The 14,322-nt window shown below is 39.6% G+C and overlaps 2 protein-coding genes and 1 long non-coding RNA gene across 3 annotated transcripts in view; all 3 read right to left on the reverse strand.

Annotated features, from left to right (window-relative positions):
- The window catches only part of LOC123601277, a 45,917-nt gene extending 31,963 nt beyond the window's left edge, over positions 1-13,954 (reverse strand). The window contains exon 1 of the long non-coding RNA XR_006714029.1: positions 13,697-13,954. This is a non-coding gene — a long non-coding RNA (uncharacterized LOC123601277). The remainder of the gene's footprint in view (positions 1-13,696) is intronic.
- On the reverse strand, positions 4,275-5,753 carry LOC123601263 (olfactory receptor 52L1-like). Its single transcript, XM_045484282.1, has one exon. The coding sequence runs from the start codon at positions 5,559-5,561 to the stop codon at positions 4,566-4,568; it is 996 nt and encodes a 331-aa protein (XP_045340238.1). The 5' UTR covers positions 5,562-5,753; the 3' UTR covers positions 4,275-4,565.
- On the reverse strand, positions 12,293-13,690 carry LOC123601265 (olfactory receptor 52K1-like). Its single transcript, XM_045484284.1, has one exon. The coding sequence runs from the start codon at positions 13,253-13,255 to the stop codon at positions 12,293-12,295; it is 963 nt and encodes a 320-aa protein (XP_045340240.1). The 5' UTR covers positions 13,256-13,690.
- Positions 13,955-14,322: the final 368 nt, after the last annotated feature.

The raw sequence follows: 14,322 nt of genomic DNA on the forward strand, positions 1-14,322 counted from the left end.
TGTGTTTGTTAAAAGAATATATTCTGTTCTCTTGAAATTTATTGAGACATAATTTATGATGTAGCACACACACAAAAAAATATCCTGCCCCCATCCCGATGCCTTTTTTCCCACCCCACCCCCACGCCCCCATGTAACATTATCAACTTCATTCAGAACGTGAAAGGAGCCATCTGCTGCCTATCAGGGAAGAACTTTACTCTTCCACTCCACTTCCAGAGGAAGGCTTTTCTTCCTCTCACCACAAGGGGGAAATAATAGGAATGAAATTTCTGCTCTATCTTTCCCTCCTCCTCTCCCTTGATTGGTTTACCATATGGAAAGAAGGATTACTAATACAATTGCGCAGTGTGTGGGGTTAATGCATCTCAGACATAGGAAATATGTTCTGTCTGTTTCACTGCCTTCCTGGAGGATCTGTAAGTATGGCAGTGGACTCTTGTACCTTATATTCAAGTTATCACATACACACCTGCATAAGAACACTAAGGTCTGTCTCCCTGAGAGAAAGCCCTAGAAGCCAATGATGCTTTTTACATTTTACATTCTTCCATGGCTCCGTTTATGGGGTTCCTGCAATCCTCCTTGCAGATGGCTGGGTAATTGTACTAGTAGCCCAATTTTCACATTAAATCTACCCATGTCAAGGTGGGGGGAAGAAGTAGGAATGGATCTCAAGATCTAGAAGTAAGAGAATGAAATTGACGGCCTCCCCTTTGTCCTCTGGTCCCATCTATATTTTGTAGTCATGACTTACTGGAAAAGAAAGTTACTAGGTTCTAACTGTCATTACTTTGATCACCCTTTAATTCCTTGTATGCAATCTGAACTACTAAGAACAGAGGAGATAAAGAGTGAGAAATCTGCACTTTCAATTGCCCATAGCATTCCTGAGCTTCTTTCTATCAAGAGTCACCCTGTCTCCCTCAAATGAGGAGCATCTAATTCTAGGATGGGAGATCTGTCGTCCTAAACAGAAAAGCACACTAAAAGTTACCAAAAAAAAGATAGAAAGAAAGCATTCACACCAGAGATATCAAGTTTGTGCATTCATCCTGTACCACAAATAATTATTAATAGGTTTGTTGTGTTGGGGAGTAAGTCAGGCACTTGGTATTGAGAAGTAAATGACACATAAGAGACTCCTGTCTTCCTGGCGTCTAGTCTAGCATATAAAATGCATGCAACACAAGTAATATCACAAGATTAAATTAAAATTGTAATAATTCTGATTCAAGATGTTGGACTGAAAACATGATTTACTTCCCACATCTGCCAATGTCTCTCTTTAATGGCTAAACTAATATGAAAATAAGATAATTAAATACCAGTACTAGATATAGGAAAGTGTACAATTATCAGTTCAAATACTTAGAAAATTTCTGGTATGCATAAGCCACATAGGATTGGCTTCACAGAAAAACCAGAATGAAGAGGCTGCAAACCAATGTCAGTAGTTGTGTAGAGAATTATGAATTAGGGAAGGAGAAACTGGACAAGTTAAATCTTGATGCAGAGATGGGAAATGTGTTCATTAAAAGATCCAGAGAATATGCCAAGCTTAGGGTCAATGGAAATGGTGACAGAAATTGAAAGATATCCTTCATGAATTCATGAGGTCATTATTCTTGTATGGGCTGGACAGCTGTATCAGTGTAGTGTTCTATGTGCACAACGTGGCTAGGACATAATCTCCCTATATAAAAAGAAGATGCTGCTGACCCCCAAACCCTGTCGTTGCAGTGAAGCCAGATACAATAAAAATCAATTCCAAGGTAGGGTACTCGCTAGAAATGGACAAGACGTATGGAGAGGTAGCTCCACATATCAGCATAGCATACTGTACCATCTCTGGTTCCAGGTATAAAAGCTTCTCTATTTCAGCAGAAAAAGAGGGAACTTGGTACACCTTTCATTTTCTTCTTAACGACCAGAGGGGAATTCTGCCTGTTAGCACACCGCAGCACAATGACCTACAGAGTCTTACAACCAGAAAACAGGAGCTGTAACCTTCACAGCCTCTGAGGAAACTGTCACCATCTATCTAAACCAGTAAGTCTCATCGATGAATAGACAGATAAAAGAATCTACAGACAGTTGAAGAACACTGGTCTCGTGAAAAGGAAGGACGATGCTAAACAAGCAGAAAAGCTAATCCTTTACAGATAAGAGTGAAAGTAGAAAAAAAATTTATAAAATATTTAGTAATATTTTTAAATGTCCTTTTTTTTTAGTTTATTTATTTGAAACGGAGACAGCATGAGTGGGGGAGAAGCTGCTGACAGCCAGAGCCTATTTGGGATTTGGGGAAAACTGGTTGGTTAAGCATCCAACTTCAGCTCAGGTCATGACCTCATGGCTCTTGAGTTCAAGCTCTAAGTCAGGCTCTGCGCTGACAGCTCAGAGCCTGGAGCCTGCTTTGGATTCCATGCCTCCTGTCTCTCTGCTCCTCCCCAACTCACATTCTGTCTCTGTCTCTCTTTCTCAAAAATAAATAAACATTAAAAAAAAAAGATTCTCCAAATTATAGTAGGGGACTTAACCTACTAAACAAGTTTCTGTCTCAAGTTTAAGTCAGGGTTGGTGGCCCAGAGAGCATTGGGAACACAGGCTCTTCTACAGTGCTGCTCTGCCATCTTCAGTACATGTTTCCATCTTGTGACCCAAGAAGCTCTTCAGATCCCACCATCATACCCACATCCCAAGCTTCCACAAATAGTGTAAATGTGACTAGAGAACAAACAGCTACTTTGAATAACCTTCCTAAACAAAGTACCTCTAGAGCCAACATAGTTGTTTTCTAGTGAATGGGATACAACATACACCACAGCCTGGGCTTCCTCAGGACAACTCACCAGAGTTCAAGTCCTGCACCTACAACCAACGTGATGAGAACGTGTAATTGTTCCTACAATAAGAACTCATACAATTCCTCCCTAATTCACCCAAACTGAAGATTTCCTACTCAGTCTCTGTACCTGAAAACTATTTATTAGGAGTGAAATTTACCAAGAAAGGGGAAACTGGAACACTAACTCATCCATTCCCCCCTTTTGACCGCTGTGGAGTCCACTGACCCCAGAGTATCCTACCTCAAGGCAGCAATGACTTGCTTCTTCCAGAACCGAACAAAATGTGCTACTTTTTAGGAACACAAAAGTTAAGTCAGATTTTAGGGCAATGTCCAACAAATAGGATGCAACACACCAATTATGACAATTCTCTTGTAAGTTTAACCTAGCTCCTGTTACCAAAAGGTGGGGTGGGGATCTAATGAACATCATTCCATATCCACATTTCAGAAAGAGAAATTTCTACTCTCAAGTGGCATAACTAGTTCTATATTTATTAATAAATATAATAATAATCTATAATTATAATAAAAATTTACCAACACCAGCTTCTAGCACATTATAGTTATTAGATAATAATAATTACATGATTACTTTTGCTTTGTTGAATTAATATTCATAAACATATGTATATTCAATACTTGGTCTTATTCCCTCTTATCCTAAGTAAAAAATATAAATGAATTTAAATATAATAAATAAAAAATATAAATAAAACTTTTTAAAAAAGAAATCCACTGTATATATATATACATATATCTTTATATTTTACACTGTATATATATATACATATATCTTTATGTAATATATATATATATTTTACACTGTATATATATATATATACACATATATCTTTATATATAAAGATATATATATACATATATCTTTATATTTTAAAAATAGGGATCAGGGGCACCTGGGTGGCTCAGTCAGTTAAGCACCAACTTCAGAATGGGTCATGATCTTGCGGTTTGTGAGTTCCAGCCCCGTGTCTAGCTCTGTGCTGACAGCCTGGAGCCTGCTTCAGATTCTCTGCCTCCCTCTCTCTCTGCCCTTCCCCCACTAGCACTCTGTCTCTCTCTCTCAAAAATAAATAAACACTTTTTTTAATTTTAAGCAAAATAAAAAATAAAAATAGGGATCATAACATATTATTTATAGAGCCTATTACAGTATTGTCCCCCTTAGGTCTGTTTAAATAAATGAGAAACATATTGTAATACAGGTGTCTTCTCACATAGTGGACATCTCAAACGCTATGAGAGACATTCTCTTACTACAAAGAAAACCAGTGCCCTAGAGCTCCAGCTTTTTGAAAGTTCAAGACACTTTAAAACTAAAACCAGACAAAGGTTGGGACTTCCCATTCCCTTACTAGACAATGTTCCACAATCATTGGGTGAAGGCAGAAAAAATGGCATATCCAGAGCTATTATCTATTGACTTTATCTCCCAGTCCCTCACCACAAGGAGTATATTAATATTGGTATCAAGAGTAAAAAAAAAGGATTGGGAAAATAATCACAAATCCTGCTATCCAAGTAATCCAATAAGTGATGGAGCCAAGTGCCCAGGGGTGTTCTCTGCCATGAGATAGCAGGACTGGAAGGACCCCTCACTGTGCAATGGTCTCTACCCACATAGCTTAGACCAGCCATGGACTCCAGGCAGTACCTTTGACAGGAGCCTCAGAAAATAATAACTGGGATGTGTTCAGATCCATCCTTTTAGGGAGAATACCCTGAGTACTCGCTGGCGGATCTGCTGAGTCTTCACCCCATAGACAAGAGGATTGAGTGCAGGTGGCACGAGGAGGTAGAGTGTGGCCAGAAGAACATGGACATGATGGGGTACATGGTGGCCAAAGCGGTGAGTAAGGAAGGAGAATATTCCAGGAACATAGAAGATCAGGATGACACAAATGTGAGACCCACATGTGCTAAAGGCCTTAAGTCGGGCCTCACCCCCTGGTACTTTCAGCACTGTCTGGAGGATGAAGGCATAGGAAATACCAATGGCCACGACATCTAGCCCAACCACAAGCAGGGCCACTGCCAACCCATAAGCTCGGTTCACTGTGGTTTCTGAGCAGGCAAGTTTCACCACAGCCATATGTTCACAATAGGCATGGCCTATGACGGTGGCCCGGCAGAAGATAAGTCTCCGCAACAGGATAGGGAAGGGGAGGAGGAGGAGTAACCCCCGTACCAGCACTGCCATTCCAATGCGCCCTATGATCCCTGGATGCAAGATGGTGGAATGGTGCAGAGGGTGACAAATGGCTACATAGCGATCCAGAGCCATGGCCACAAGCACACCTGACTCCATGGAAGAGAACGCATGGATGAAGAACATTTGGGTCAGGCAGACAGTGTACCCAATCTCATGGGCATGAACCAGGAGCACTGCAAGGGTTTTGGGTGCAGTGGAGGACGCCAGCACCAGGTCAATGCCAGAGAGCATGGCCAGAAAGAGGTACATAGGCTGGTGCAAGGATGGGTCAGTCCAGATGATAAAGATGATGGTGACATTGCCCATTACAGCAAAGAGATAAAGGACACTCAGCGGCATTGCTATCCAGTGCTGGCTTTCCTCTAAACCGGGGATGCCCATCAGGAAAAAAGAAGGCTGCAGTAGCCTCCAGCTGGAATTACTAAGGGCCATCGTCAATGGCTTAGAGAAGGAAGAGAGAAAAGAAACAAAAATCATGATTTCTCCATTGCTGGGGGGTTATCACAGTGTCTACCTCTGGCTACCACCTTCATGAGAAGACAGAACCTGAAAGTGAAACACAAAAGAATAAAGTGAGATACAAAGAAGAGAATCCCCTGTTCTTGAGATAATGTCTTTAAGGTGAGACATCCACATGCCTGAATTAAGATAGGTCTACTTTCATTTACAGGTAAGAGTAATCATGCTGCTTAGAGATGTCTAAACTACCATTCAATGACTTCTTATTTGGAATGTCCACTTGAATGGATCTTCTGTATCACCTCTTGCCATTACTGGACACAATAAATCAGTTATTTTTTTTAAGTATTTTCCCTCAGTTTCCATGACACAGCACTCTATTGTGTTCCTCCTATGTCCTCCATCCCAACACCTTCTCCATCTATCTATTATCTGTTATTGATTCCAGGGCTTCATCCTCTCCTCCCTTCTCAGTTCTGTACATTTTCTCTGATTGAGTTCATCCATTTACAATATTTAAACCACTTATATAGTCTAATTAATCTTCCAAATCTAGGTTTCTAATTCAAATACCTTTCTGAAATACAAATCCATTTTCCACTTATCTATACATCAATGTCTATAGCACACACTCAACATATTCAAGACTGAATCAAATTGTTTATTCTCCCTAAATACACTCTACCTCCTTTATCTTCTCTCTATATAATCACTATATCTACCTATCTAACCCAATGTAGAAACCTGAAATCATTCTTATTCATTTTTATATCTCCTTTTACTTTGTCACCATTCCTGTTGACTGAATTTCAACCCCTTTTGATCCACTCATTCTTCTCAACCCCTAGGGTCACCGGCTAGTGCATACTCCTAACATTTATCACCTGGATTATTTCCTTAGATCCTCTGGCCTTGTCATTAACCCTTTCTTCCACACTGCATTCTTAAGGCAGAGGATTATAAAATATATCTGAAATTCAAAAGTCATCATATCACTTCTGAGATTAAAATCCTTTTGTCCATTTAATCCATGGACTAATATCATAACTGACTGGCAAGCAAAGTTTTCAAAGTCTATCTTTTGTATTAATTTGACTTATACTTAGCACTTTTCCACACATATGTTTTGCTTGAACGATTCCAATGTTGGAATTATACGAGCACACCCATTTATTTTACATGTAACTTTAATGTATTCTTTCTTCCTCTTTTATCTGAATTGGTCTTTCTCATCCTTCAAAATTCATAGACTCTTGGCTACTGTCTTTTAGAAGGACTCATTAGCTGTATTAGGAACATACTAGTCATGTCAGAAGCACTTTATTTTGTGATCTTTTTATCTTCATCCACAGTTTTCTGTTTTACATAATTACAGAAATCTTTTCAGTGTCTTAATGGTTTGTCTTAAGAAAAGTACAATTTCTTATTAAACTTGATAATTATAAGCTGGCTGGCAGAGGCTTCACAGTACAGTGGGATAAACACAAGCTTTGTAGGCAGACAACTAAGGTTAAATTCTGCCCTTTTCATATTCTACAAATGAAACCATGGCAGGATACTTAAACTATCTGAGTATAGATTTCGTCATCTGATTGTAGAGCAAATAACATAAATCACAATTGTTTATTATAAATATTAATTAAATGATATGTATAAAGTTCTGGTATATAGATTATTCTATAAATAATGCACAAATTTATACCTAGTTCTGTAGTCGTACCATGAAAGACACATCCATTCTTGCTACTTCCCCAAGGTAGGGCCGGTGACTGTGAATAAGGCATTGGGCAGGCAAGATGTTATTACCAATTGTCAGATCCCAGAGGACACACAGACACCTCTGGACAGAGCCAAAATTAGCGTCCAGATTGGCTGGGGACACACAGAGCTAAGTCAACCACCCCAGGGATAGCTGGTTGGGCAGAGAGGCAGAGCAGGGAGTGGCACATGCACCTGATCAGGTGGCCCATCTGTCCAGTGTTGGTCATCACCCCTTAGCCTGTCCACCTTGATGTCTGCCATAGGCAGCTTCATTCTCAGTGAGCTAGGAAAGCCCACATTTCACTTTAAGCTCAGATTTCTCATTCACACAGGTCACACTCAGAGCAATAAATTCTTTAAAGGCTAAACATGTTCATTCCTCCCATCTGCTGAGAGTGTTGGCTGCTAAAAGCTCACAATTGAATCACTCTCCCTTGGACAAAGAGCTGACTCATTCAAGATTACTTTTCCTTTCTGAGTGCAGCTTTTACCCAATAACCAGTCTAAGTACAAATACAAAGACCTGAACCTCTCTCTTTTGAAGCAATACTGAAGGACCATCTCAGCCCAAGAGCAGCCCCATGGAATCAGCTCAGGCAGCTGGGGTTACAGGATCAGTTTAACTTTTTTGTATTTTCTGCCCTGTTTCCCTCACTCCCTGACAGATGTCACTCCAAAGTATACTTCACAATAAGTTTCCTGCATGCAAATCTCTGCCTCAATGTCTGTTTCTAGAGGATCCAACCTAAGTTAAACACCACCTGTCTCAGGTGACTTAAGCATTCTGCCTCTCTTCTGAGAGACTGTGACAGGCCCATGAATATCAACCCCAATATCATGGCAAGTATGGGGAAAATACTGATTCTCAGAGTTCCTAATGAGATGGCTAAGACCTCATTTATAATATCTCCCCAATATCAAGCAGACCCTTCCCTTGGTCCACCTCTGATACAGCACTTATGGTCCACCTCAGTGGCCACATTCTCCTTTGGAATAATGCTTCAGTTGCAGTCTTTCCATTCATCCAGCCAACATGTATTTAATTCATAGCTAGTGCAAAGCCTCATTTATTCATTAAGTCATTCAATACGTATTAAATATCTACCAAATCCATATACACTACTAGATGTGAAACAAAACAAATAATATGATAACTCTTGTCATCATGGCTCATGACAGAGTATACATTATATAAGTGATCACAGAAACCTAGTAACAGTTACAAGGGTTAGAAATTAAAACTACAGTATGACAGTCATATAATACTCTTATTATATGAACTTCTAATTCTAGGGAGTGCAGAAAAGCCCCCCCTAACTCAAGTTAGTGACCAGAAGAATGGGTTAAAAGTTAAGGGAGGTATGGGAGTATGCTGAGGATACAGAATTTCTGAGGCGAGAAGGAAGAGGCTTGGTTTTGCCAAAGACTTGAAAGAATCATGAAATTTGGGATGTAGTACTCAGGAACTGAGCCTGGTTCATAAGCAGAAACCATAGTAGTATTTTTTAGGTCATGTTAAAGAACAGTGGAAAGTGGAGATACTGAAGATTTCAAGCACAAGTTTGAGACACGATCAGAATCTCAGTATCATGCTAGGAATACGTATAGGAAGAGGTAAAGCACAGATGGTAGGAGATGTGTTAGAGACACAGTGATCTCCAGAGAGGTTCAAGGATATGTTGTGAAAATGGGCAAATGAGGTAGGGATATTTGGAAGAAAGAAATCAAGAATATGAAAACAGAGTGTTCAATGGGTCATTCGCACGATTCCTGAAGTCTCACACCAGGGTAATGGGCAAAAATAGGGAAGACATTAACTTAGTCATCATTTAATGAAGAAGAGCAACAAGGAGAGACACCAGTACCCAAGAGTGGTAGAGAATGATCTGTATGAATGACATGAACAGCAAAAGCACCAGTCCATGCTTGTTTGCTAGTCTGTTTTTCCAGGGGGAAAATCCTAAAAATTGCTTTGGGGAACAAGAACAGTGAACATACTACAAAACCAGAGTATGACAAGTGTGAGAAAATGTAATGTCCTCACTTAGTAGAAGTATAAAATTTTTGTCAGAAAAAAATGGATATAATGAGAGAACCAGCTTCATATACATTTTGTAAAAATTAAATGAGAGACTTTATGTGCAAAGATTTTTTTCTCAATGGTTCAAGGTACCATGCAGTAAGAGCTGAACAACAGTACCTGCTCATATCATCAAGATTTTATACTAATACAACATATTCATATGAATATTGTTTAAAATGAGTTTAGTCAAAGCACATAGAAACTCTACACCCATTGGTAATAAATGTCATTCATCCTCTTCCTCTGCAATCCTATAGCTACTGTGCATCTCCAGCAGCCCTTTCTTCCACTCCTGCCCATGAAGCAAAGTCATTTTTTATTGTGGTAAAATATATTTAACGTAACATTTATCATTTTAACCATTTTTAGTTACAAATTCAGTGCCATTAGGTACATTCACAATACTGTATATCCATCACCAATATCTATTTCCAGAATTTTTCCATCATCCCAAACAGAAGCTCTGTACCTGGTAAACAATCTCCATCCCTCTCTCCTCTAAGCCTTTGGCAACCTCTATGCTACTTATATCTCTATGAATTTGCCTATTCTACGTACTTAATATAAGAGGAATCATACAATATTTGTTATTTTGTGTTTGGCTTATTTCACTTAGCATAACGTTTAAGGTTCATCCATGTTGTAAGCATTTGTTAGAAATTCGTTCCTTTTAAGACTGAACACTGATGTGTGTATACTACATTTTTGTCAATCCATTCATTAGCCAATAAACACATAGGTTGTTTTTCACCTTTAAGCTACTGTGAACAATGTTTCTGTGCTATCTTCTTAGTAATAATATTGAAGATTAATATTTGACTGAGGAAACATGGGACCATTGAGTATGGCATAGAGCAGAAGCCACTTAGGAAAGACTGAAGCAGACTCCCTTTAGAGACCATAAGTTTAGCCCTAACCCTCCATCTACCCACTCGACAACTCAGGCCCATACTCTTCTAAACCCTGGTCATTCATAGCATCTCTAACCTGACCCAACCTATGTCCCTTTCTTGCCCCTCACTTCCCATTGAGAACTAATCTGTGACTTGGAACCAACATCTACCGCAGCACTGTCACATTTTATCATACTTCCTATATTTTCAAGTTTATTTCATCATCACACCAAGAGCCTGGTAAATACTCAGCATGAGGAAGAAAATAATGAAGGAAAGAAGAGAATAATGAAGAAATAAAGATAAGGAGGAAAACAAATTCTATTTTTCTGCTTGTTCTGTGTTTATACACAGCAGTGAGGTTGCCTTATTAAGAATAATCACATTCTCCAGTGCACCTGCACAGTGTCCAAAATATCACAAGTTGAAATTTTTAAAAAATGAAATAACATTTGAAACTTAAGGTAGTGTTCATCACAGTGATAGCAATAAAGACATTAGTGTTAAGAGTGATTATGACTGCAAAAAAAAAGCAATTATGATTTCAATGCTAGTTTTGTGACAACTTATTTCATTTCTTCAGTAAAAAGTTACTGAGTGCCTACCGTGCCACACTTTGAGATTAATGTACTCATTTAATCCAAAATACACATATGTCAATACGACTAATGAAGAAACATGCTAGTAATGATATAATCCGTTAAAATAATAAAATTCATTTATTGAGAAAACATTTATTGAGTGCCTATCATATGAGTACTATGTTAAGGATACAATGCAATTCACCATTTAGTAGAGATGGGGGACAAAGATCATTAAACCAATTATTTAATTAATATATATTTAATTAATACAACTAATATGTATATGTTTAATTAATATGTATATATTTAATTAAATATACATATATTTAATTATGATGGATAATTAAAGAAAGATACATGGAGCTCTGAGTTCATAAAGTGACCTGATCTATCTTATAAAACCTTTTTCAAAGAGGTGAGGTTTAGACTGAAGCTCAAGATGAGTAGGAATAACAAGGATAAAGACAGGGAGGTGCACTCCCAATAGCAAGAGCCCAGACTACCCATGGCTGGAGGAAGCATGGACACTTGGGGAACTAAAGAAGGAGACTTATGTATATTACATAACATACCACCAACACTACATATGTTGCAAGGATACATAAATATTTAGGAACATACAACAAACACATTAAAGTGAGTACCAATAGTAGGAACTGGAAGAGAATGGCCCAAAGAATTAGGAATCAAGACAGAAAATAAAGAATTAGAACAATAATTATTGTGTGAAATAAACTTTAACTCAAGGCTCTGCACCTAAGACTAAAAATGAAGAAATAAAAGAACAATTATCATTATTCTCAGAGCTTAAAAATACATGATACTACAGGAGTCATAGAGGGTCATCCATCTCAAAAACAGAATCAAAGCACGTGAACTAAAGCACTTCTAGAATCAGATGGAATATGAATATTTTTTAAAAAGTTTCTCTCACGAACCTGAAACTCTAAAGAATCTCCATAGTTTGTCACCTTTATTTCCGTGATGCCAAAATTTTACCCAAGGCCTATCCACTCCCACAGACTGCCTGTGTCAGTGTCATGGTGGGAAGTGGTCCATGTTCTCATATGTACAAATAGGCTTCCAGTTCATCTCTCCCTAATCTCCTAAGTTACTTGTTCCAGGTCCATAGATACCTTAATTATTTCTTAATTCCTTGATTCATTTATCTTCTCAACACAAGTAAATCACAAACTCTTAGAATAAAGACATATCCAAAACATTACTTTCTTGAGATACCCCTGTCTTCCATCCCAATATCTAAATGCTATATAGACCTCAGAAGAGATTTCCCAACTTTCAAACACTCAAGAAAACTTCATTTTTCTCTTGAATGTCCCCACCAAGTAAATGAACTAGGCTGTGGGGCTCCCACTCCAAAGGGGAAGACCACCGTTGCCCCTGATGTCCAGTTCATGAGAACTGCACTCAGGTGGGATCGATCTGCTTGGGCCTCAGCATTTTAAGCAGCTGCTCCCGGATCTGCTTGGTCTTGACCCCATAGACAATGGGGTCCAGTGCAGGGGGAAAGAGCAAGTAGAGATTGGCAAGGATGACCTTAGCAGCAGAGGCTGTGGGTGGGCCAAAGCGCTGCATGACTACAGAAAGAAAGCCTGGTCCATAGAAGAAGAGGATGACACAGACATGAGCTGTACATGTGCTGCCAGCTTTAGCACGTGCCTCAGGTGAAGGAAAATGAATCACGGTCCTCACAATCTGCCCGTAAGAGTAGGCGATAAAGGCCACATCCCCCACACCAAGAAAGATTGCCACAGCAAAGGCATAGAGGTTATCCACAGTGGTGGCCCCACAGGCCAGCTTCACTACTGCCATATGCTCACAGTAGGTATAGGCAATCGTGTGAGAGCCACAGTAGGACAGCCGACGGGCCAAGCTTGGAAAGGAGATGGTCAACCCCACACCTCGCAGCACTACCAGGCCTCCAATCTTGGCAACAACAACCGGGGTAAGAATGGTTGCATAATGTAGTGGGTTACAGATGGCCACGAAGCGGTCCACGGCCATGGCCACCAGCACTCCTGACTCCATAGCAGAGAATGCATGGATGAAGAACATCTGGGAAAGACAGGAGTGGGAGCTGATAGCTGTAGCACCAAACCAGAAGATGGCCAGCATCTTGGGCAGAGTAGAGAGGGAGAGAACCAGGTCAACAAAGGAGAGCATGGCAAGAAAGAAAAACATGGGCTCGTGAAGGCTGTGCTCTGTCCGGATGAGAAAAAGCAGGACACCATTCCCAGTCACTGCCAGGAAGAACATAAAGCAAAAGGGAAGTGAGATCCAAATGTGGGCAGCAGTCAGTCCTGGGATGCCAGCCAAGAAGAAGGTATGTGGGAAGTGATGAGAATTATTGGAAAGAATTATGGTGATCATCTCACTTAGAATCGTGAAGGGCTACTAGAAAGAAAGGAAGCAGGTTAAAGTCAGTGATGTGGAGATTGGGAGCTCAAGATCTATGGTCTCACTAACAGCACCAGCACCATCACTCTTCCCCCATTGGTCTCAGTAAACAGTCAAAAATGATTTTCAGCTTAACTAATATTTCTGCAAGAACCTCAAACACAGAGGAGGCAAATTAGTTTGATCCAGTGGGAAATGTGTTGAACAAGAAGTTCAGAAACCAGTTTCCAGAATTTGATATCCTAGTATATCTATGACCTGGAGCAAATGACATAACCAGGTTTAAGCAGATGCCCAGGAATTAATGTTAAATAAAAACCCATCCCATCAAGCTCACATTCCCAAGTTCTGAATATTGGCACTGGATTTAATCAGGGCTGACCTTACACATTCCTTAAGTCTTATACCACTAACCTTCATCTGAAACTGCCAAAAATCCTAACACCTGGAAACTTTCTTAATTTGGAGATCCCTCACTCCTCCAAACTTCACTTGACTCCCAGGTTACAGAATAAATGGTCCCTGATGACTCCAACATTGATTAGGTTCTTCCTTGGATTATTCCCCAACCATTTCACAAATGAATGTTTTTTCTCCTCAGTATCTCGTCCTGTAGCTCCCTCTCCTTTAAGTGGTGGTGTACAGAGGTAGACACAAAGTTCAGAGCTGTAGTGACCTGGAAAAAAACAGAAGCTCTTGGTAATAACTGTCATGTGAAAGCCAAAGAATTCTAAATTGCACCAAATTATTGAGAATGGAAGAAAAAACGGGCATCCCCTCCAGTTCTATTTATCACATAACTATAAAAAGTGTACAAAATTATTCAGATCTGCAACATATCCTGTGCCAAATACTATTGTTTTTTAGGTTAGAAAACTGCAGTCTAGAAAGAAGCAAATGGCCAAGGGACACAGATCTATTTAGTGACAGAATCAGGCAAGGCCTCACATCCACCAATCCCTGATCCCTGAGCTAGAAGGTCATCACCCTGTCTCTGTGTTAGCAGTGACTTCTCCAGGGCCAAGGAAGAACATCCAAGG

This window comes from Leopardus geoffroyi, chromosome D1, assembly GCF_018350155.1.
Source record: "Leopardus geoffroyi isolate Oge1 chromosome D1, O.geoffroyi_Oge1_pat1.0, whole genome shotgun sequence".
In the NCBI taxonomy this organism is placed as follows: Eukaryota; Metazoa; Chordata; class Mammalia; order Carnivora; family Felidae; genus Leopardus; species Leopardus geoffroyi.